The sequence below is a fragment of the Agelaius tricolor genome, unplaced genomic scaffold, assembly GCF_023055355.1.
Source record: "Agelaius tricolor isolate 1412-34295 unplaced genomic scaffold, bAgeTri1.0.p SCAF_10, whole genome shotgun sequence".
NCBI classification, from domain to species: Eukaryota; Metazoa; Chordata; class Aves; order Passeriformes; family Icteridae; genus Agelaius; species Agelaius tricolor.
The window spans coordinates 201,914-221,906 of NW_027269270.1; the positions used below are offsets into that span (position 1 = coordinate 201,914).

The following is a 19,993-nucleotide window of genomic DNA, read 5'->3' on the forward strand; positions in this document are numbered from 1 at the left end:
CTGATGTCATGGAGCCCAACCGTTCCCCTACCACTGCCAAGTCCTTCACTGAATCCTGTCCCCAAGTGCCACAGTGACCTGGGCTGCCTGAGTTCACTCCTGTTTTGGCCTTGGAGGCTGTTCTCCACTTCCAGGTGATGGAGTGCCTTAGAAAACATTGCATGGCAGGGCAGAAACAGCAGGAAATTGAGCCCATTTAGACCCTGTGCAAACCAGTGCCTTCCTTGGCCCCTCTGCACAAGGGAAATTTGGTTTCAGGCTGATACTTCATGAAGTGTTAATTTCAGGAGTTTTGTTAGGTGATGTCTGTATCTGCAGAGCTGTGACAGCTCATTTGAAATCATGGGACACTCAAGTGTGCCTGTGAGGAAGGCACCAGGTTATTGTGACTGTGAGAGCTGAGTCAAGGAGCATTTCTGCATCTCTTCTGAGCTGCCCTGATCTTACTATGCCATCAAAATTGGAAGAAAGCAGCTAAATTAAGTTAAAGCTGAGCAACAGTGCAGAATCTGTGAATACTTAGACCGCTTAACATTGATTTTTGGGCTTCTAATTTTAGACTATGCACTCTTTTCCTTCATGTGAACCCATCACCACTGTGGCAGCTGATGGCTCAGTAGAATGGATGGTGGTAATTACAGGCAAAGCCCCCAGGCATGGATGAAACAATGCAATTTCTCCATTTTTTTCTAAAATTCACAGAATGGGGTGGCCACAATTTTAATCATTCAGGGTTTCCATCAGTAATCCTGACTAAGGGAGTAAGAGGTTTTCACAGTGTCAGGTTCCCACACTTTATTCTCACATCCAGGGCAAATCAGAGCACAGGCAGTGGGTCCAAACAGCTGTGGGACAGGCTGACGTTAATTACAAAGCAAAACTTTCCAGCAGAAAGATTAGCAGAGCTCTGGAATAGGTTGCCTGGGAAAAAATATTGCCTGCTGCAGATGCTGCTGTTGGAGGCTGTTAAAAAACAGCTCAGACAAAACCCCACCAGGTATGACACAGGTAATTGTATTCCCATCTTAATGCAGGGGTCAGCAAGTTCAGGAACTTCTGGAGATCTCTTCCAGTGCCTGGGAGTTTAACAGGATTCTTCTCCAGCTACCATGAATTGCACCTAACAATGGGGGTGGGTGGCAATTTGCCACCTATCCTCCAGGGAAATTTGCTGTGTGGGTTCTCATCCCAAATGAGATCACCCAGAGGTTCCAGAAGTTACCTCAGGGAGTGGCAATTCCCATGGCTGCTTCCCTCTCCCTGCTGGGCCTTGTTTCTGGGTTGCTGTGATCTCTGCCCTCAGAGCCACCAGCCATGCCACGGCTCCTAATGAAAATGTGGTGATTTTTGGCCCCAAATCCCTCGTGCACACCTTTTTAAGGCAATTTTCCATGGACAAAACTGAGCAGGTTCTGTGTGTGGGGAAAATGGGAGTGGAGGTTCTTTAGGTCAGGGGTTTGTGTTCCTCAGTGAGGAGCTGGAGCACAGCTCTCTGGGCTCTGCTGTGCCCCTCTGTGGTCCCACTCCTCGAGCTCCTCTGCTTGGTGAGCCTGTCTGGACCCGGGCAGGCCCTGTGTCCACCACAGGAGGTTCTCACACCTTTCCCTTCTTCTGCTCCTCCAGTCTCTGGCCCCAGAGTCCCACACTGACCCTGATGCTGAGGAGGAGGAGTTGAAGAGGAAGCTGGAGGAGTTAGCCAGCAACATCAGCGATAAAGAAGTCTCCTCTGACGAGGAGGAGCGTGAAGAGGAGAAGAGAGCAAAGAAACCAGAGATGAGTTCCTCCAGCGAGGCCATGACCAGGGATGTTAGAAAGGTAATCTGTGCCCTACCACCCACATCATTCCAGGCTGCATCCATGGCTCCTCCTGCTCTCAGTGGTTTGTGGTTTTACACCATGAAATTGTGACTCTCCTTCTGTCCCACGCCTCCACCAGAGCCGTGTCCATGTCTGCTTTAACAATGTCAAGGGAGAGGGAATTCCCAGGGTGTTAGATCTGGACATTTATCATTTTAGGCTCTCCCAGTCTCAGCCAAGAGTCAAAAGTAAAGCCTCTGAGAGTTCTTGCAGGCTCCTGCCTATCATGGAGGGGTACACACCCTCCACATCTACCTACAGAAGTTGCCCCAGGATCTGGAAGTCACTATGGAGAAGAGCTCTGGGGTGGGAGAAGAGCTCAGTGATGATTTAGTACCAGCAGCCTTTGTCAGGCACCTGCTGCAGCCTGAAATGTCTTTTCCACACCTGTCAGTGCTCCTGAATCCCTAAATCCCTGACCCCACTCTGCTAGATCAGCATCTGTTGTATTTCCAGCTCTGTGCTGCCTCCTGTCCCTACTCTATGGTGGGTGACCCATGGGGACAGGAGGACAGATCACAGCAGTGTGTCCCCAGTTGTGCAGAGGCTCCAAAATAATCCATTAGGGATAAACACATAGTAATTTATGCATCTAAATGCAAATAAATACATCTACATGAAGATATTTCAAATCCTCTCAATCCCCAAGAAATTGTTAAATGAGGATTTTTAAGTGATGGAGGGTCCCCAAGAGTGGATAAGCTTCTGTTCCTGCCTGGCAGGAAAAGGTGGAGCTTGTGCTGACATGGTTTTATAACTAATGCAGTTCATTTTTGGCAAACAGATCTTGATTGTTACTTGATTTTGGCTTCTTTACTGAAGGAGGTGAGTTGTTTGGTCTGCAGCAATAGCAATATTAATATACTTATTAATATTAGCACAGATGGAGAGGTCAGCACTCCCTGTTGGGTCTCTGAGGGCTGCTTTGCTCATCCCCTCCCTCCTACCTTGGCTGTGGAAAGGGGGTGTGTGCATTTGCTCCAAAATGGTGGCAAAGGAAGGAAGCAGGCACCACGCTGCCCCTCTCCTCTCCTGCAAAACTTGGGTGCTGTGGTGACTTTCATGGTGCCATGAAGCCTCCCTTTAATGTGCATTTGTTCCTCACCACACAAAACCTTGCTGTGCTCTCCCTGCCACTGGAGCAGCACAACTTCCTTACCCACAGCATCCTTTACTGCCTCCTTTTTCCTGATCCTTAGCCACAGCATCCTTTACTGCCTCCTTTTTCCTGATCCTCACCCACAGCATCCTTTACTGCCTCCTTTTTCCTGATCCTCACCCACAGCATCCTTTACCGCCTCCTTTTTCCTGAGAGCTGCTTTCAGATGCTTGCTGCAGCCAGACTTGACTTAACTTCTCCCAGACTGAACAATCTGCATCATCTTAATAACCATTTCTAATTAAGTGTAGATAAGTGGTAACTTGTAGATAAGTGGTAACTCACCAAGCCAAGGTTTCTGTGGGAGCTGCTGATCTGCAGCAGGCAGAGGCTCAAACCCTGAACTGTTGGTGTGGTATCAGTGTAAGATTCTGGTTTCTTATTAAATGAAGCCTGGATCCTCCAGATTTGCTACTTTCTGTGCCCCCAAGCTCTGCTATGAAGCAGGGAGGAGTATTGAGATGGAAATGCCTGCAGTAGCTGGACCAGCCTTGGTTAAAGGCTGTCAGCATGGATGATGTTTAACAGCAACTTTCCTTACACTTGCAACACATCCAGGTCTGGAGTTTGTGTGATTCTGAGAGATTTTTGATAGGAGGCTCCTCCAGTCAAGAGGAAATCTTCCGACTGGGGGAGCACTGTGATGGAAGCACACAAACCTAATGGAAAATGTGAAAAAACTCTGCTGTACCATGAAGGCACCATAAAATGATAAAAACCTCATCTGCACTGAGTTAGCTGGTTCTCTGCAGGACAGCTTGCCTGGAAATACATGCAGCTGTAAACACAACCAGCACATATGTCACCCCCATCTCCTTGGTTTCTAGGGAATTATCAGCTGGGAGAGACGTGATGAGTTTCTTGGGGCCATTTTTACCCATGTTTAGCACCTCATCAAGCCAAGGGCAGCACTTAGGGGCAGTTATTGCCATCAGTGCTCCTTGGGGTGGGAAGAGAGGACATAATTAGCCCCACGTTCTGCCGGTGTGGCAATACAATCATTTTATGGTGTCAGGCTGTTTTTGTTCTTTTGCCACAAACTCAAGGAGTTGTTTGCATCCCCGCTCAGGCCCGCTGAGGTGTAAAGCAATATGCTGCAATTAGATTTTAACTGCTGCCTAACCCAGTGGCCCTCAGGTGCTTCCAGGGAGAGAAACATCCCTCCATAACCTCTTCTCCAGCCCTTTGGAGGTGACCTCTCTTGTCACAGCCATCCTGCAGAAAGCAGGGGCTGAGATCAAAGCTCTGCTGCTGGAGAGCCCTTCAGGAGCCCCTTAATCACCACTCCTCCCTCTTCCCACAGCTCCTGGAGGTCTGGTGCCCCTCTCCCCCCCTGGCTTGTGCTGGTTTATACACCACATTAACATAACATCGTGAAGAATGCCAATCACTTGTTTTTTTTAAATTTTAAAAGTTTAATAGTAATAAAATGGTTATAAAAATAGTGATACAATTAGAGTAATTATAATTTGGACAATTTGAATTAGGACAATATGAGACAATAGAAACAAAGAGTTACAGACGTCCGGGTACCTTTTTCTGGGCAACATAAGCCCAAAAAAGGACCCAGGTTAACAGAGGATTAACCCTTAAAAGCAATAACCTGTTGCATATTCATACATGATGCATAATTTGCATTCAAACACAGGATTCTGTCTGGTCACTGTCAACTTCTTCCTCTGAATCCTAACAGCGCCTTTGAGGTGGGAAGAAGTTTGTTTCTTCTGATAAGAGGACAATAAATTCTCTTTCTCTGAAAGATTCAGGTGTCCTGTGGCTGCTATCTCTGTGCAAGTCCTTTCTCTACAAAAAAAAAAAAAAGTATCCTACATAGCATAGTTTCTATTTTAACATTTTTTTATAACCTAAAACTATATTTAACACACTACTTAAGAGAATTAATACAGCATAACTTTCTAACACAACACACATAATATTCATTTGGATATTTGCAAAAAGCCAATCCTAAAATACGCATTTTTCACAACATCCATATTTTTTTCCCTCCCTCCCTCCCTCCCTGTGCTTTGGCTCTGGCAGAGGTCGTCGGCTCAGGCTTTGAGTGAGATCACAGCCAAAGTGCTGAGAGCCATAAACGCCACGGAGGAGGCGGTGTGGGAGTCGGTGCATGGACACAGCCAGGGCTGGGCCCTCCCTGCAGGGCACCTTCCAGGCCTGCCAGGTGGGAGAGAGGTGGCCGAAGTGTACCAGGAGCTGGAGGAAAATGTAAGGCTCCCCAGAGATTTTGGGCAGAGAAGGGGTGGTGTGGTGGTGTTCGCAGGGGTCCCAAGACCAGGGAAGAGAGGAGGATCTGACTCCATGTTTCAGAAGGCTGATTTATTATTTTATGATATATATTATATTAAAACATGAAATCCTTTCTTCTATTCTTTTAGTATAAAAAGAATAGAAGAAAGGATTTCATCAGAAGGCTAGCTAAGAATAGAATAGGAATGATAACAAAGGCTTGTGACTGACTGAGACAGTCCAACCCAGCTGGATTGTGATTGGCCATTAATTAGAAACAACCACATGTGACCAATCACAGACCCACCTGTTGCATTCCACAGCAGCAGACAATCACTGTTTACATTTTGTTCCTGAGGCCTCTCAGCTTCTCAGGAGAAAAAAATCCTAAGGAAAGGATTTTCCATAAAACTTGTGACAGGGTGGGAACGCAAAGGAAACCCCCCCCCCCCCCCCCCCCAAAATTTCTTGTTAGGGGGTAGGTCAGCACTGAAAAGATGGCCAGCACTGAAAGGATGATCAGCAGAGGGATTAAAAAGTCTGGACTTATGGTACAGCAGCAAAAGAAGGTGCTCTGTCTTGTGACTTTCCCTCCCTTGGTTCCTGCTCCCCACCCTGCTGTAGCACGGCTTTGCTGGATCTCAGCAGTCCCTGCTCCAGCAAAACTCGTGTCCCATTCCCTTCAGCTCCTCCCCAGCACTGTGTGTGTTTCATCAAGGGGTTCATGAGCATCACCCCCCTCTTCACTAAGGCTGCTTGTGCCTGGAGCTGAGGCAGGTGACAAGTTCACAGCCAGAGCCCAATCCTCCTGCAAGGTTTGTGTGAGCCCGGAGCACTGACAGCTTTTTCAGCCACCATAAACCCATAGGAACTGATTCCCTGTGGAAATGTTGTGCATCCACAGTGCCCTGTACCAAGCTCCAAAGAAACAGTTCAGAGAAGAGCTGGATCTCCATCTGGGTGGTCGGGTTTTGCTGTAGGGAATGCCCTGCAATGGGGAGCAGGGTTTTAGGACACTAAATTTTTTAGCCACTCTGTGGTTCATCTCTCACTGGGGAAAGCTTATAAGTAAGGCAGCTGCAACACCTGGATGCTTTCTGGCCAAATACAGCATCCCAGGGAAATGCAGGGTTGGATGCATGAAGGTTTTGGGGCTCCCCCTCTCCCAAAAGAGGGGATAGGGCTGAGAAGGATGTGAACTTGGGGCTTGCTGTCAGCTGGGGACAGGGCTGGGTGGACAGTGGCCCTGGGAGATGTGTGTCATGCTGCCACTCCCTCGGGGACCCTGGCTGAGTCACAGCTGGCTGGCCACTCTGTTCTCCCCTGCAAGGCATGCCACCCACCTGAGAGGGCACTGGGAGAGCCTGATGGGCCAACAACAAATCCCTGTGGCTCAGGTTGGGTGGTGCTTGGCTTTAGGATTTGCACTGGGATGGGTGGGACCCCTGGGAGTGTGGTGCTGCGATTTGGGTGGATGGGCTCTGTAGCTCAGTGCTTGCAGTGGAAGCTTTGCACAATGCCCAGCCCAGGGAAAGCTCAGAGGGCTGGAGGAGCAGAAATTGCCATGGCAGTGCTGAGATCCTGGGATCAGTCAGCAGAACAGTGGCCACATCTGATGGGATTGTATACTGATGTGTTAATGCTTCCTGAGTTGCCTGGCTTGGACCTGTGTCCTTGGAGTAACCTGGGAGGAGACAAGTGGCAGTAAAACCAGAGGTTTTATTGGGATAGATCCTTTTAGCCTTCTTCTCTAGGCAGCAAAGGCTGCCCTGCTCTGGCCCTGCTCCCAGCAACAGAGACACCCTTGAAACAGACTGAGCAGGTTTGGAGAGTCAGTTTTTCTCCTCCTCACAGGGCACAGCAGCCTGAGCTGGTTTGCAGCTGGTACCTGCTCTCCCTCTGAGCACACAGCACAAAGTGCTGGCTGCTGCTTCTCCAGCAGGTCTCTGAGTTTTGGTCCCTCCTGTGTTCCCACTGAGCCTCTCACCACTTCACACTGTTGGTAATTGCTCTCCAAAAGCCCAGGGAAGGGAGAAAATGAGAAGAAAAGCTGTGTCAGAGCTGACTGGCACTGTCTGTGCTGCAAGGCAAGAAGGCATTCAAAAAATAGCAGGAGCTGCTGCATCTGGGGCTGCAGCCACAGCAGGAGAGGAGAACTCCAAGAAGGTTAATTCTTCAATGCATTTTTTCCTTTTGCTGTATTCCAGGTGTACCTGGCTGCTGGAAAGACCTACCAGCTTGAGAAGACCCTGAAGGAGCTGGAGGAAGGAGCTCAGCACAGCGGCACCACTGACTCGGAGCTGTCGGAGCTGGAGGACAAAGTGGCCTCAGCAGCTGCCCGGGTGCAGCAGGCAGAGAGTGAGGTGAGGGCCTGACCCTGGCAGATGCTTTGCCCAGCCAGTGGTGGCAAACAAAGCCACTGATGGCTCCTCCAACCACCATCTGTGTGCCTTTTCTCCTCCTCCTAAAGATATCAGATATTGAATCCCGAATCGCGGCCCTGTCTGCTGCAGGGCTGACAGTGAAGTCTGTGGAAAAGGCAAAGAAGGCAAAGTCAAGTGTGCAGGTGAGCTTGGAGGCTGGTGGCTGTGATGTACCTGCTCCCCTGAGCTGTAGCTGCTGCCCCTGGGTGCTGGGAAGGGCTGCCTGGCTCACTGAGCCATTCCCAGCTCTCCTTGTGCTGCCTGGTGCTCTGAGGGTCCTCCTGCACCCCCAGAGACACCTCTACCTTCCTCTGTCCACAGGCTGCCTGTCTCCATTCTCCTGCTCCTGCCAGCAGCAGCCCTGGGGAGCCTCTGGATGACATTAAAGTGAGTGTGCGTCTAATCACAGGCTGTGGCACAGCGTTAAGCACAACCAGGGGGCTGCCATCAGAGAGAGCAGTGGCCTCACTGGAGACCTCTGCCCTCCCCTCCCTTCCCCACAGCAGGCTGCTGCCCTTCTCTTGCAGGCAATGCCCGGGCTGCAGAGGTTCAGGAGGAAGTTCAACAGCCCCCTGGAAATCACCAGTAAGGAGCAGGGCCCTGCCCCTGGGAGATGGGCACTGTGGGGAGCTGGGCTGGGCTTTGGGGATGCTGCTCCCCTCTCTCTCCCCCTCTGCATCCTCCCTCTGCTGTGTGTCTGCAGTGGAGTCCCCTTCCCTGTGCTCATGGGCAGTGATGGCAGAGCAGAGGTCAGGCTGAGATGGCTGAGTCCTCCAAGAACCAGGAATTGTCTGCAGCCACCCCACGGTCCAGGGAGACACCTGTGTGCCTTCATCCCCTGGGCTGTTAGGTCTCAAAGCCTCAGCTCAGCCCATCCTCTCTTCTGACAGCAATTTCTCCCTTGCTTGGCCACCTTGGGGAAGGTATCCTTCCCTGGATGGCATGGCCCACCCCTGGAAGTGCTCCAGGCCAGGCTGGATGGGGCGTGGAGCAACCTGGGACAGTGGAAGGTGTCCCTGCCCATGGCAGGGGGTGGAACAAGAGTGGATTTCAGTTCCTTTCAACCCAAACCATTCCATGACTCTGTGAATCTTGGCCCTGCTGCCCACCTGGCTCTGCCACTGCTGGGGGCAAGAAGCCCTCCAGGGGCCAGCTCTGGACAAAGAGCAGCTTGGGAGAGCTTCAGAGTAGATGGTGACCTGAAACTTGGCCCAGCAGCTGGTGTGGTGGGGGGATAGTCACTGGAAATGCTTCATTCTGACCAACATCAGCAAGATCCGTTAGGAAATGACTTTTCTATTTCTCTCTTATCTCTCCTCACAAGCTTAAAGGCAGAAAGAGTGCCTCTCCTTCCAGATAATGGAAGATGAAGGGAGGGAAGGGGGGAAGGATCATTTATTGCAGAGGTGGAGCAGCATTTCCCCCATTCACACAGACAATTAACAGTGCTGTTCCCAGTGCTGGTACGTGGAAAGGTCCCTTATCCTCATCCTCCTCAGGAGTCATCTGCTCTCCTTCCTGTAAAGGGCAGGCAGATAAAGGCAGCCCTGCCAGGAGATAGAGGGATGTGCAATGGGCAAAGATGTCACCAGGCAAGCCTAAACCTGTGCCTGGGCTGGGCCAGGGGGGGATTTGGTCTCCTGACTGCCTGCCTGGCAGGGCAGGAACTTGCAAAGCTGGGCCTGAAAAGGTGCAGCTGGTGGCAGAGAAGAGGAGATGAATTGATGGGCTAAGAGATTCTCAAGAGATGAAGAGGAGAGGAGATGAATTAACGGGCCAAGAGAATCTCAAGGCTGGGGCAGGGAGAGCTGAGAGCTTCTCCCAGGCTGGCTTTTTGTTGCACCACCAGAGCAGAGTGTGGAAGGGCTGACCCAGGCTGGCCCAGCTCACACAGAGCTCTGCAGAGCTGAGCAGCAGCAGCAGCTCTGTCTCCTCCTTACCAAAGCTCTCCCATCCCAGAGAGGGGAGTGCCGGGATACATCCAAACCCTCAGCCAGAGGGGCATCAGTCCATCCCAAGTGACTTGGTGGTGGCTGAAAGCTCTGGTGAGGAGGTGAGGAGCTGCTGGCCACCTCTCCTGCCTCCCTGCAGGTTTTGACGACTCCTTTGACCGCAATTCCGCGTACCGCGGCTCGCTGACGCAGAGGAACCCCAACGGCAAGAACAGGAGGGTGGAGCGGCTCTTCGCGGTATGGACCAGCCCCTGGCAGGGCTGCTGGCCTGGCCTCCCCTGGGACTGTCCTCCCCCAGGTTCTCCTGGAGCTGATGGAGCCCTCAGCTCCCTCCCTGCTGCCTGGTGAGGGCAGGAACGCCCGGGCACCCCCCCGAGGTCGGGGATGTCACAGCCCCAGAGAGGATGAACATCTCTAATTCCCGTGTGGTCTGTGGGGTGGGACAGGGACTCACTCCTAGAAAGGGACAAGAGGATGCTGGGTTGGCTCAGGGTGGTGTGGACACTGAGGTTTCTCCTTCTTGTGCCCTGCAGAAGCCTGTGATGACCCACCTGTCCTGAGGAGAGGAGACCTCCCTGCTGCCGCATTCCAGTGAGGATACGAAACCTCAGCAAAGCCAAGCCTCTCACAGCCTTCCCTGCAACTATTCCTTCTCCTGAGCCCCTCTCTCCCTGAAACCCTGGACAGAAAGGAAGCCAGAGGCCATGGGAGGAGGAGCAAAGCGCTGGGGTGCAGACACATGGCCAGGGGTTCTCATGGGAGGATGCTGGAATGGGACCTTGGGTTGGGGCAGCTCTTTGGTACTGGGCCAGCCAAGGGCACCAGAGAGGGGCAGAGCAGGAGTGACCTCCTTGGGGGCAGCTGGGTGTCAGTGTGACATCCAGCACAGGGACAGGGCAGGGACATCCAGCACAGGGACAGGGCAGGGACACAGCCCTCCCTTGGCAGAAGCTGTCAGTGCCTGTCCCTGCTCTCTCCAGGCTGCTGTGAGCAGGGACAGGAGCTGACAGTGAGTGTGGAATGCCCTTGGGGTACCCCAGGTAGCAGAGGGATCCAGGGATCCCAGTGCTGGGATTCACATCCTGATGCTGGTCCCATTCCCTACCATGTCCTGTGGAGCTTTGTTTCCCTGCCCTGAGCAGCAAAGCAGGATGAGAGCAGTGCTGGTCCCCTCCCAGTGAGCACTTGCCCTTTGCCCCAAGCCATGCAAACACCCACTGAGGCTTCTGCCACCATGCCTGAGCAGCTGTGGCCATCAGAGGATGGGAGTGAGGTGAGGCTGAGGGAAGCAGTGGCAAGAAAAGTGGGAGGAAAGGCTGGAGGGTTTGTTGGGGGATATTGGTTTGTTTTTCCAGCTCTTGAAGACATCTCTGCTCCATGTATCAGCAAGATACAGAGCCCCAGCATGCAGAGGGATCAGCCCCAGCATGCTCCACAGAGGGATCAGCCCCTGCCAAGGTGCACTTGGGTGGATGAGCATGTCCCTGTCCCTGGTGATGGCATTGTGGAGCCTCTTAGGGCCACCCCATCCTTTGGCAGGGCTGTGATGCCCTTTGGGGGCAGCAGCAGCCCCTGGTGTCAGCCTCCCCCAGCTCCCCCAGGACGTTTGTTTTCCTCCAGTATTCAACTCTGCACTGATCCCAGTGGATCAGTACCAGCCCCATTCCCATGAGCAGAGCAGCAGGATGGGCAGAGGGTTCCTTTCTCTTGCAGGTCACTTTGGAAGAGGATTTTTTGTTCTGTCCCTGTCCTGTACAGCCCCCCCTCTCCTCCCTCCTTCCCTCCCTCCCTCCCCAGTGGGCAAAGTGGGGAGGATCACTCACAGCTGGAGCAGGGACATCAGACCAATGCTGAGTTTCCCCTCCATGGCCACCCAGGCTGGATCATTTTAGGCAATTCCTGAGCATCTGAGCTAAAACCACTTCAATTAGGAGCAGTAGGGTGAGTTCTCATGCAAGTAACACATTTGTTTGGCTTTGCTAACAGTAGAGGCTGCTAACTGCCTGGGAATTGCTCCTGTGGTCACCCCAGAGAGTATTCTAAGTCCATAGTCTGGGCTTCCCAGCTGGAAGCTGAAAATCCAGTTTCTTAATTTCAAATTAAATCCTTGTGGCCTGAAGCTCAACAGGGTAAGTGCAAACCTCTGCTGTGGCAGAACCTCCTGGGCACTGCAGCTTCACTGGATCCAGCCTGTGCTGTGCTGGGATGGCAGCTCCTGGGCTGGAAAAAGGGAGCTCCACCAAGACCATCCAAAGGGTTTGCACCCACCCTTGTGGCATCAGGGCTCAGCCTTCACCCCAGCCCATCTCCTGCTTGTCTGGTTCCAGCCATGGCTCCAGTCCTTCCACACCTGACCCTGTGCAGGAATCCCCAACAGGGAACCTCAGCAGAGCCCACCAAGGCATTGTTCAGCAGCCACCCACCTTGTTCTTTGCTGGTTTCCTGACCCGTTTGCCTGTGTAGAGATGATGATAAATGTTCACTAAATCATGCAATAAAGCCAATTCTGTGTCCAGAACCACCCAACCATCTCCCAGTGTCTGTTTTTTCAGCACACTCCAGCAAAGGCTCCTTTCCCTTCCCATGGAATCCCAGAATGGGTGGGCTTGGAAGGGACCTCAAAATCCATCTCCTCACACCCCCTGCCAAAGCCAGGGATGCCTTCCAGGTTGCTCCAAGCTCTGTCCAGCCTGGCCTTGAACACTTCCAGGGATCCAGGGGCAGCCACAATTTTCTGAGGGCCTCTCCACCCTCACAGGGAACAATTCCTAATTCCCAATATCCCATCTATCCCTGCCCTCTGGCAGTGGGAAGCCATTCTCTGTGTCCTATCCCTCCATTCCTTGTCCCAAGTCCCTCTCCAGCTCTCCTGGAGCCCCTGTAGGCACTGGAAGGGCTCTAAGGTCTCCCCAGAGCTTTCTCTGCTCCAGGTGAGCACTCCCAGCTCAGCTCCAGCCCTCAGAGCATCTCCATGGCCTCTTCTGGACCTGCTCCAGCAGCTCCATCCCTTTCTTTACCCATCCTGTGCACTCCTTGCTTCAAAACTGGCCAGGTGGAGCAGGCAGGAGCTGGACCAGCAGCACTGAAGCCAAGTGGGGCAGATGGTGCACATCAGGATGGTCACATGAGTGGCCAGACACTGCCACAGGGCCACAGGTGTGATGATGGGGGTCAGTGGTGCCCAGTGATGGAGCCACTGGGTGGGTAAAGGGGATGCGCAGGCTGGTGCTGAGGAGGGGCTGAGCCTGAAATAAAGGCACTGCCCCAACTTGCATGGAAACCCTGAGCCCAGCCTGGCAGCTGAAGCCACAAGAAACACAAGCCCACAGCATCAAGGGATTGCTTTAAAACCTGTATTAAAGCTTTAAACCTGTACTGAATATCAGTAGCAGCAGCCCTGGGGTGGAGAGAGGCCTGCTGAGCCCAGGGTGGGGATTGTCCCGGCTGGAGCCCAGGCTGGGGCAGGTTCTCCTCTCTCCAGTCTTTTCCCTGCTTTGCTGCACATCTGTGGCAGTGCCCTGTGTCCCAGCTGTCCCCAGCAGGGGCTGTGCTCAGGCAGGGGAGCTGGCACTGCCTGATTTGGAGCTCTGTCCCACATGAGTGAGATGACAGAGCCTTCCCCCTGCCCACACCCTGCTGGTGACAGCGTCTGCACAGTCCTGCCAGTGCAGAGATGTCCCTGCTTTGGGATGTCCCATTCTGTCTGCTTGGACACACCCTCATGCTGGCTCCTCCAGTGTCACATCCAGCAGAATAAACACCAGGAATCTTTAAAATCCATTTGAAATGGGAGTGGGGGGCAGGGAAGGTGGGGATTTGGGGAACAAGCCCGTTCCTGCCAGCCCGTGTGCCCCTTCCCCTGGGCTCTGTACCGAGTGTTCTGCTCTCCCTCAAGCAGGGTTTTTGTGGGGGTGGAGGGTTGTGGTACCGGTGTGAATCCTGAGGTGGAGTCACAGCGTTCAGGGCAGCAGCACACACCGACCCCGGCAGGAGAAAACTTCCCCTCGTCCCAAATAACCCCGCGTGGAGGACGGGCATTAACATATCCCCAAACCACCTCCCTCAGCCCGATAAAACGCTGCTCCCTTCTGACTCACCCGCATCCCGGTGCTGATTCGATGAGAGGGGACAGCGGGGAGGGAGGGAGGGGAGATGCCCCGGCTCGGGGCTCGCCTCTGACATCAGCAGGAGCCCGGCCATAAAAGCAGCGAGCGGGGGGACCCCGGCTCACAGCGCCGGCCCAGGCTCAGCGGGACGGAGCGGACGCCCCTGCTCGCCCCGCCCGGTAAGTGCGAGCGGCAGCGACGCTTTCCTCTGCCTGCCGTGATGCTCTCGGTAACGCCCGAGCCTGCTTTGCCTCTCCGTGTGTCTGTCCTCGCGTCTGTCCAGCCGGCTGGTGGGGATGGGGAGCTCCAAAAGTTGGTGGTCGCAGCACACCTGAGCTGCCCAGAGCGCGGGGTGCGTCCTGCTCAGCGCGCTGAGAACTTTTCCTTGCAAAAGTGGCTGGAAATGGAGCGGCCCCGCCGTGTCCTGCCTTGCCCAGCTCCTCCTCTTGGCTCCCCTGCCCTGCTCCCTGGTTTGGGCAGCTGCAGAGACCCAGCCCCTCACCCAGCCCGCCCTGCTCAGCGCCTCAGAGCCCCCAAGTGTGGCACAGGGTGTCCCCAGGCTGTCACTTCAGCAGCCGCGGGCAGGGGTGGGTGCCAAGGGGGCAGAGGTGGTCACCATCCATCCATCCATCCATCTATCCATCCATCCATCCATCCATCCATCCATCCATCCATCCATCCAAGGCTCTGCAGCCAGCCCTATATTTTGGTGGTGGTCCCCATCCCTTGGGCTCTGGGTTTACTGGGGGTCCCTGAGAAGATCAGGCCTGACTTAAGGCACTAGGCTACGATCAAAACCTATTTCAATGACCATGAGGTTTGTGCAGCTCATGTTTGGAGGTGATATTTTCCCCAGAGGTGTCAGCTCCAGCAAACCCCTGGGTTTGTTCCGATGCTGTCCCCAAGCCCTTTGCTGCTGGCCTGGGGACACAGATCCACAGCCAATCCCTTCTCTCCTGCAGTGACATCGGAGCCTTCAGCAGGGCTCAGGAGACTTCACAGCCCGGTCACAGCGGCCCAAAGTGCTGGGGATGAAGCTGGGCATGAAGCTGGGGGTCGCCTGCCTCCTGTGGCTGCTGCTGCTCTGCCTGAGCCTGCCCGCCACGCACGGCCGCGTCCTGGAGCGCTCCATGGAAATCAGGAGTAAGGAGAACACGAGTAAGGGACTCATCCCGCCACCCTCCTCTGCATCCCCCGGCTCAGCTCCATTTGGGGGGTGAGGAGCTGCTGCCACTGTGCAGGAGCTGCTTTGAGAGAGAACTGCAACAGCTTTTATGCTCCTCATCCCCCTTCCCTGCTCCCCTGGTGCTCCCATCCCCTCACCGGCGATGCCCCTTCCCCTCCATCCAGCCCCCTGACGGGCTCTCGGCTTTTCCCGCAGACCCGGACATCGACCCCTCGTGGTACACGGGCCGCGGGATCCGGCCCGTGGGGCGCTTCGGGCGGCGGCGGGCGCTGGGCGGGGGTGGCCGCTCCGGCGGGGCCGTTCAGTGGGGCTGCGCCGCTCCCCGCCCGCCCCGGCTGGAGCTGAGCCCCTGAACCGGGCTGGCAATAAAATCCCTTCTCTCTCAGCCCTGCGTGCCAGCCTCTCTGTTCCAAACCTCCCCCCCGAATCTGCGTGGTCACCGTGGGTTGCTGCCTGCCCTGCTGGTGTGACAGCCTTTCCCTCTCACGTTTATCCCCTCACACCACAAGAAACACCCCAAAAATAATCACAGAGGCTCCCCTTTCCCAGGGGTATCCCCTGGGCATGCCAGCTCCCAGGGGTGCCCCCGACACCCTCATTTCCATGAGCTGGGGACAGAAACAGCCCCCCAGAAACGCCTGGGGAGGATTGTGATGCTGTGTCCACACCTCTGCCCCGCAGGCAGGGTGAGTGCTGCTGCCTCTGGAGAGAGCACAGGTGGCTTTTTCTCCTCTTCCAGCCAAGGGCAGCTCCCACAGTGTAAAGGGGAGGCCCAGCAAGGCACAGGGCACTGTGACACCACACATTGACTTTGGCCCTATTGTGGCTCAGTGCCCCCAAGGATGGGCTGTGACCCCTGTAATGGGGTGGGTGGGGTGAGGAGAGCACCGGCTATGGTCCCTGCCACCCCCAGGCTTCCTGTGGTTCCCCACAGACTGACATGCAGGGCAGGGGGGGGAAAAAATATACACCTTTAGGGCAATATACTCTTTACTTGCAGCCTGGGTGTAAAACCACCGGGATCTTTGCTTTGGGAAATTAAACCCTCCCTTCTCAGAGGGAAAGGCAGATGGAGGAGGTGACAGCTGGGGGTGGAGGGATGTCACCAGTCAGGCTTGGTGGCAGTGTTCCTGGCAGGTTGTGCTTTGATCTGGAAATGGGAGATGGGTGGAAGAAACCCCTGTGCTTTATCTCCCGGATAAGGATGGAGCTAAGGGGTTGAAGAGGCCCCTTGTACCAGGCCAGGATGGGCTCTGGGTGGGATTTCAGAGGGAGGGTGGTCAGGCTGAGCTGTCCCTGCAGCTCTGAGCCCTCCTCTGAGCTGTCCCAGAGCTCTGAGCTCTGTCACTGCCCCTATGGAGGCGGGCTCCAGCCCTGCTGGGTGCACAGTGTCACATCCTCAGCTCCTGCAGCACCTTTTCCTTGTCCCACTTCCCCTCAGGTCCACGGTGGAGCTCCCACGTGGGGATGGCCTGGGTGCCTTCTCTTTCTCCCTCCTCAGGAGCTCTTGGACTAGGAGGAAACACAAGGCAAAAAGGGGGCTCTTTTCTCCTGCCAGAGGCTGGGGTGCCATGGCCACCCCGTGTCCCACCCCAGGGCTCCATCCTGCAGTTCCTGAACAGCTGAGCTGGGGACAGCATTACACTCACAGATTGGATACCAATGCAAAATAAAATTGTGGCTCTGGGAGAAAGCCTGAAAACCCTCCCTTGACACTGGGATATCTCTGGATGGATCTGTCCATCCTTCTGCCTTAAGGGCTGACTGGCTGGGAGGAACATCTCAGTGACAAGTAGGAGCAATGAAGGGGCTGAGTCTTTCATGGTTCACCTGCCTCTGCTCTCACCTAGAGCCATCCCATAACTCACCTACGGCCATGAAGACATCATTCACCTGGTGGTTGGATTTTGCAGATGTCTCCATGAACAGGAGGCCTTTTGTTCGTGCAAATTCTTCCCCCTCCTGAGAGAAATGAGCAGAGTTATTCCCCTGCCCCCTCTGGGGCTGCTTGTTCAGTTTCATGGTGGATTTCATGTACAGGCACTTCAGAGGTGTCTGAAAACCTCTTAAATGCTTGGACTTCCTTGGAAATTTTCCCTGGATGTATCCCAGTGCTTTCTGTGAGGGGTGATGAGGGAAGCCCAGGCACTCACCTCAGTGGTGACCTCTCTCTCAGCAGCAAGGTCTGTCTTGTTCCCCACCAGAGCAATCACGATTTCATCAGGCAGGAATTTCTTCTCCAGCTCCTCCAGCCACAGCTTTGCTCTGCTGAATGTTTGCTGGAGAGATGGAGACAGAACCACCCAGTGATCAGGTTTTGATTTAATCCCTTTGTCTCACACCAAGCCAGCTGAGTGGCACCAAACCAGTGAGGGTGGGGAGGTTCTGACTGCCCCTCTCAGGGAAACAGGTCACGAGCCCTCAAACACATTGAGGGATAAATCACCCTTTGGATGGGATTCATGGCAGCAGGAACCACCCCTGGGTGGTGGCAGGGTCCTGCCAGGGGCCTTACCTTGTTGGCAATGTCATAAACGAGGAGGGCAGCGTGGGCATCCCTGTAGTAGAGGTGACAGACACTCTGGTACTTCTCCTGCCCCGCCGTGTCCCAGATCTCAAACTTGACAGTGGCCTCGTCCAGCTCCAGGATCTGTGTGAAGAAGGAGCCTGCAGGCAAGATCCAGGGGGTGTGTTCACTTGGAGCAGGAGCAGGGAGCTCAGATCCCCTGCCCTGAGGGTGTTAATAGTGTTCTAATGCACAGAATCCAGGGGGGACTCCTTGTGACCAATGGCACTGGGCTGAGGTGGCCCTTCCTGGCAGCAGATTTGGGTGGATGACTCAGGTTTGATGTTGGGTAATTCTGAGCTTTGCAGAATGCCCCCGGATAGAGACAGCTCCACCTTGCTGGTGGGTCAGAGCTGTGAATGGGAATATCCATGGAAAGGGCTCCCACTGGAGGAGAGCTTTCATCCTTTCCCTCAGGGAGCAGATGGCTGGTCCATGAGCAGAGGGACAAGAGGAAAAGCTCCACTTTGCTCTGCTCCACCAGCTGCAGGTGGGATCACAGCCTCTGTACCTGCTGTGCCTGCTGAACCTGGCAAAACCCAGGTGCAGCTGGTAAAATGAATATATATAATGTCTAGGTGCTGTAGGAATTGAAACCAGGTGATCTTCAATGCAAACCTTTCTAAGAGAGCCTCCTGGGGTGCCTGAATAGCTGGGAAGGCAGCACAGCGTGCAAAGAGCACATGGGCTGCACAGTTTACTCATCATTCTGCTGCTCACCTGCCTCTAAACAGCACCACAAGGCCAGACCTGTGTGATGTGGATGTGGCTTTGCTTGTGTGGCCTGGAAATGCAGAGATGCGAAGGGGGAGTGTAGGTAGCCATGATATTTTCCGAAAAATCCCTTTGCCAGGATTTTTTCTCCTGAGAAGCTGAGAGGCCTCAGGAATAAAATGTACACAATGGTTATCTGCTGCTGTGGAATGCAACAGGTGCATCTGTGATTGGTCTTATGTGGTTGTTTTTAATTAATGGCCAATCACAGTGAGCTGGCTTGGACTGTCTGAGAGTCAGGAGCTTTTGTTATCTTTCCACTTCATTCCTTGCTAGCCTTCTGATGAAATCCTTTCTTCTATTCTTTTAGTATAGTTTTAGTATATAATTTTCTTTTAATATAATATCTATCATAAAATAATAAATCAGCCTTCTGAAACATGGAGTCAAGATTCTCATCTCTCCCCTTGTCCTGGGACTCCTGTGAACACCACCAGAGGGGAGGATCTGGCTTTGGGGCAAATCTGCATCAAAGTGGGTCTGTGCTACTGCAAGATGGAGCAAGCAGCTCTCCTGCCTCCCACCCCTCTGCAGGGAAGTGCACCAGGCCTGGTCTCTTGTCCAGAGCCATGGAGCCACTCACTCACATCCCACGGTGGGCAGCAGCTCCCTGAAGTCGTTCTTCACGTATCTGTAGGCCAGGCTGGACTTGCCCACGGACATGCTGCCCAGCATCACCACCTTGTACATGTGGGAGGGACGGGGCCCCTCTGGTGTCACTGCCTGTGCCATGTCCTGCAAGGACACCAGCTCTGCTCCAGGGTCACCTGCCAGTGAGTGATCCCAGGATCGGCTGAGCCTCCTGCAGCAGCTCCTGGCTGGCAGCTGGGCAGGTGGGATTAACTCCGAAATACGCTGGAATAAAATCAGAGCCATTAATATGATAAACTGCACATTTATTGCATCAAAGCATCTGCCACTGTCAGCTACGGCCAGAAGGTGGAGATGTTTGGGAAGAAACCTGATGCCAGAAGCCTCCTAGGGTGTAGGCGAGGAGATTGGTGCATCTCCTCTAACAAGGAGGAGCTGGAGGGATTTCCCGGCACAGGGAAATCCCTTCTGGCTGTGCCTTGCTCTCCAGGACACCTCCTTCCCCGGAGTCCTGCTGAAGAGCTTAGGCTGATGTCCCACATTTATGATCCTGCTTAGGAGTTACATCAGGAGAGCCTCAGGAGCGAGCAGCCCTGCACACAAAGCAGGTGGCAAATGCCCCTGCACCCCAGCTAAAGACCCGCAGCCAAACCAAACCCCTGGAGTGCCACCCCCATGTCACCTCAGAGTGTGACAGGCCACCTGCAGTGCCCAGGGATGGCAGGAAAGGGGGATTGCCTCAAACCTGAGTGGAGGAGAGCTGCTGCAGAGCCTTGGTCGGTGGGAGCCCTCCTGGGCGACACGGGTGTCCCCTCCTCCCAGCCCTGGGCCAGGGAAGTGCCACTGCTGGGTGGGAAGTGCCAGTGCAGGGCAGCAAAGCACACTTTGCCCTGCTTTGCCCTGGTTCCTCCTCACAGAGCTCCTCCTCCAGAAACACTCAGCTCATGTGGACACTTAGAAAGGAGAGAGGGAAGTTCCCGGGGTGCTGGGCTGAGCAGGATGCCAGGCTGAGCTCTGCCGGAGTGGGGGCATTCCCTCCACGTGGAATAAAGCCCTGGTAGGGCAGACAGCAGGGATCTGCAAGATCTGTGACGAAGAATTGGTGCAATTTCTACCTGAGCCTCAGAGATTT

General features: G+C 54.1%; 3 protein-coding genes across 4 annotated transcripts in view; 2 read left to right on the plus strand and 1 right to left on the minus strand.

Annotated features, from left to right (window-relative positions):
- MLPH (melanophilin) overlaps positions 1-12,159 on the plus strand; it is a 28,528-nt gene extending 16,369 nt beyond the window's left edge. Inside the window, exons 10-17 of one of the 2 annotated variants that reach the window (XM_071434276.1) lie at positions 1,624-1,815; positions 5,057-5,242; positions 7,471-7,626; positions 7,734-7,829; positions 8,008-8,073; positions 8,214-8,271; positions 9,778-9,875; positions 10,172-12,159. In XM_071434276.1, coding sequence (XP_071290377.1) covers positions 1,624-1,815; positions 5,057-5,242; positions 7,471-7,626; positions 7,734-7,829; positions 8,008-8,073; positions 8,214-8,271; positions 9,778-9,875; positions 10,172-10,198 — 879 coding nt within the window. In that variant the 3' untranslated portion in view covers positions 10,199-12,159. The remainder of the gene's footprint in view (positions 1-1,623; positions 1,816-5,056; positions 5,243-7,470; positions 7,627-7,733; positions 7,830-8,007; positions 8,074-8,213; positions 8,272-9,777; positions 9,876-10,171) is intronic. The other variant, XM_071434277.1, reaches the window with a different exon arrangement.
- A 2,559-nt stretch (positions 12,160-14,718) lies between these two features.
- Positions 14,719-15,283, plus strand: PRLH (prolactin releasing hormone). Its single transcript, XM_071434266.1, has 2 exons — positions 14,719-14,902; positions 15,126-15,283. Exons 1-2 carry the CDS (start codon positions 14,776-14,778, stop codon positions 15,281-15,283), a joined length of 285 nt encoding a protein of 94 aa, XP_071290367.1. The 5' UTR covers positions 14,719-14,775.
- Positions 15,284-16,109: 826 nt separating this feature from the next.
- Positions 16,110-19,002, minus strand: RAB17 (RAB17, member RAS oncogene family). Its single transcript, XM_071434224.1, has 5 exons — positions 18,858-19,002; positions 17,446-17,597; positions 17,084-17,209; positions 16,799-16,892; positions 16,110-16,442 (listed from the first exon to the last, which is right to left on the minus strand). Exons 1-5 carry the CDS (start codon positions 19,000-19,002, stop codon positions 16,330-16,332), a joined length of 630 nt encoding a protein of 209 aa, XP_071290325.1. The 3' UTR covers positions 16,110-16,329.
- Positions 19,003-19,993: the final 991 nt, after the last annotated feature.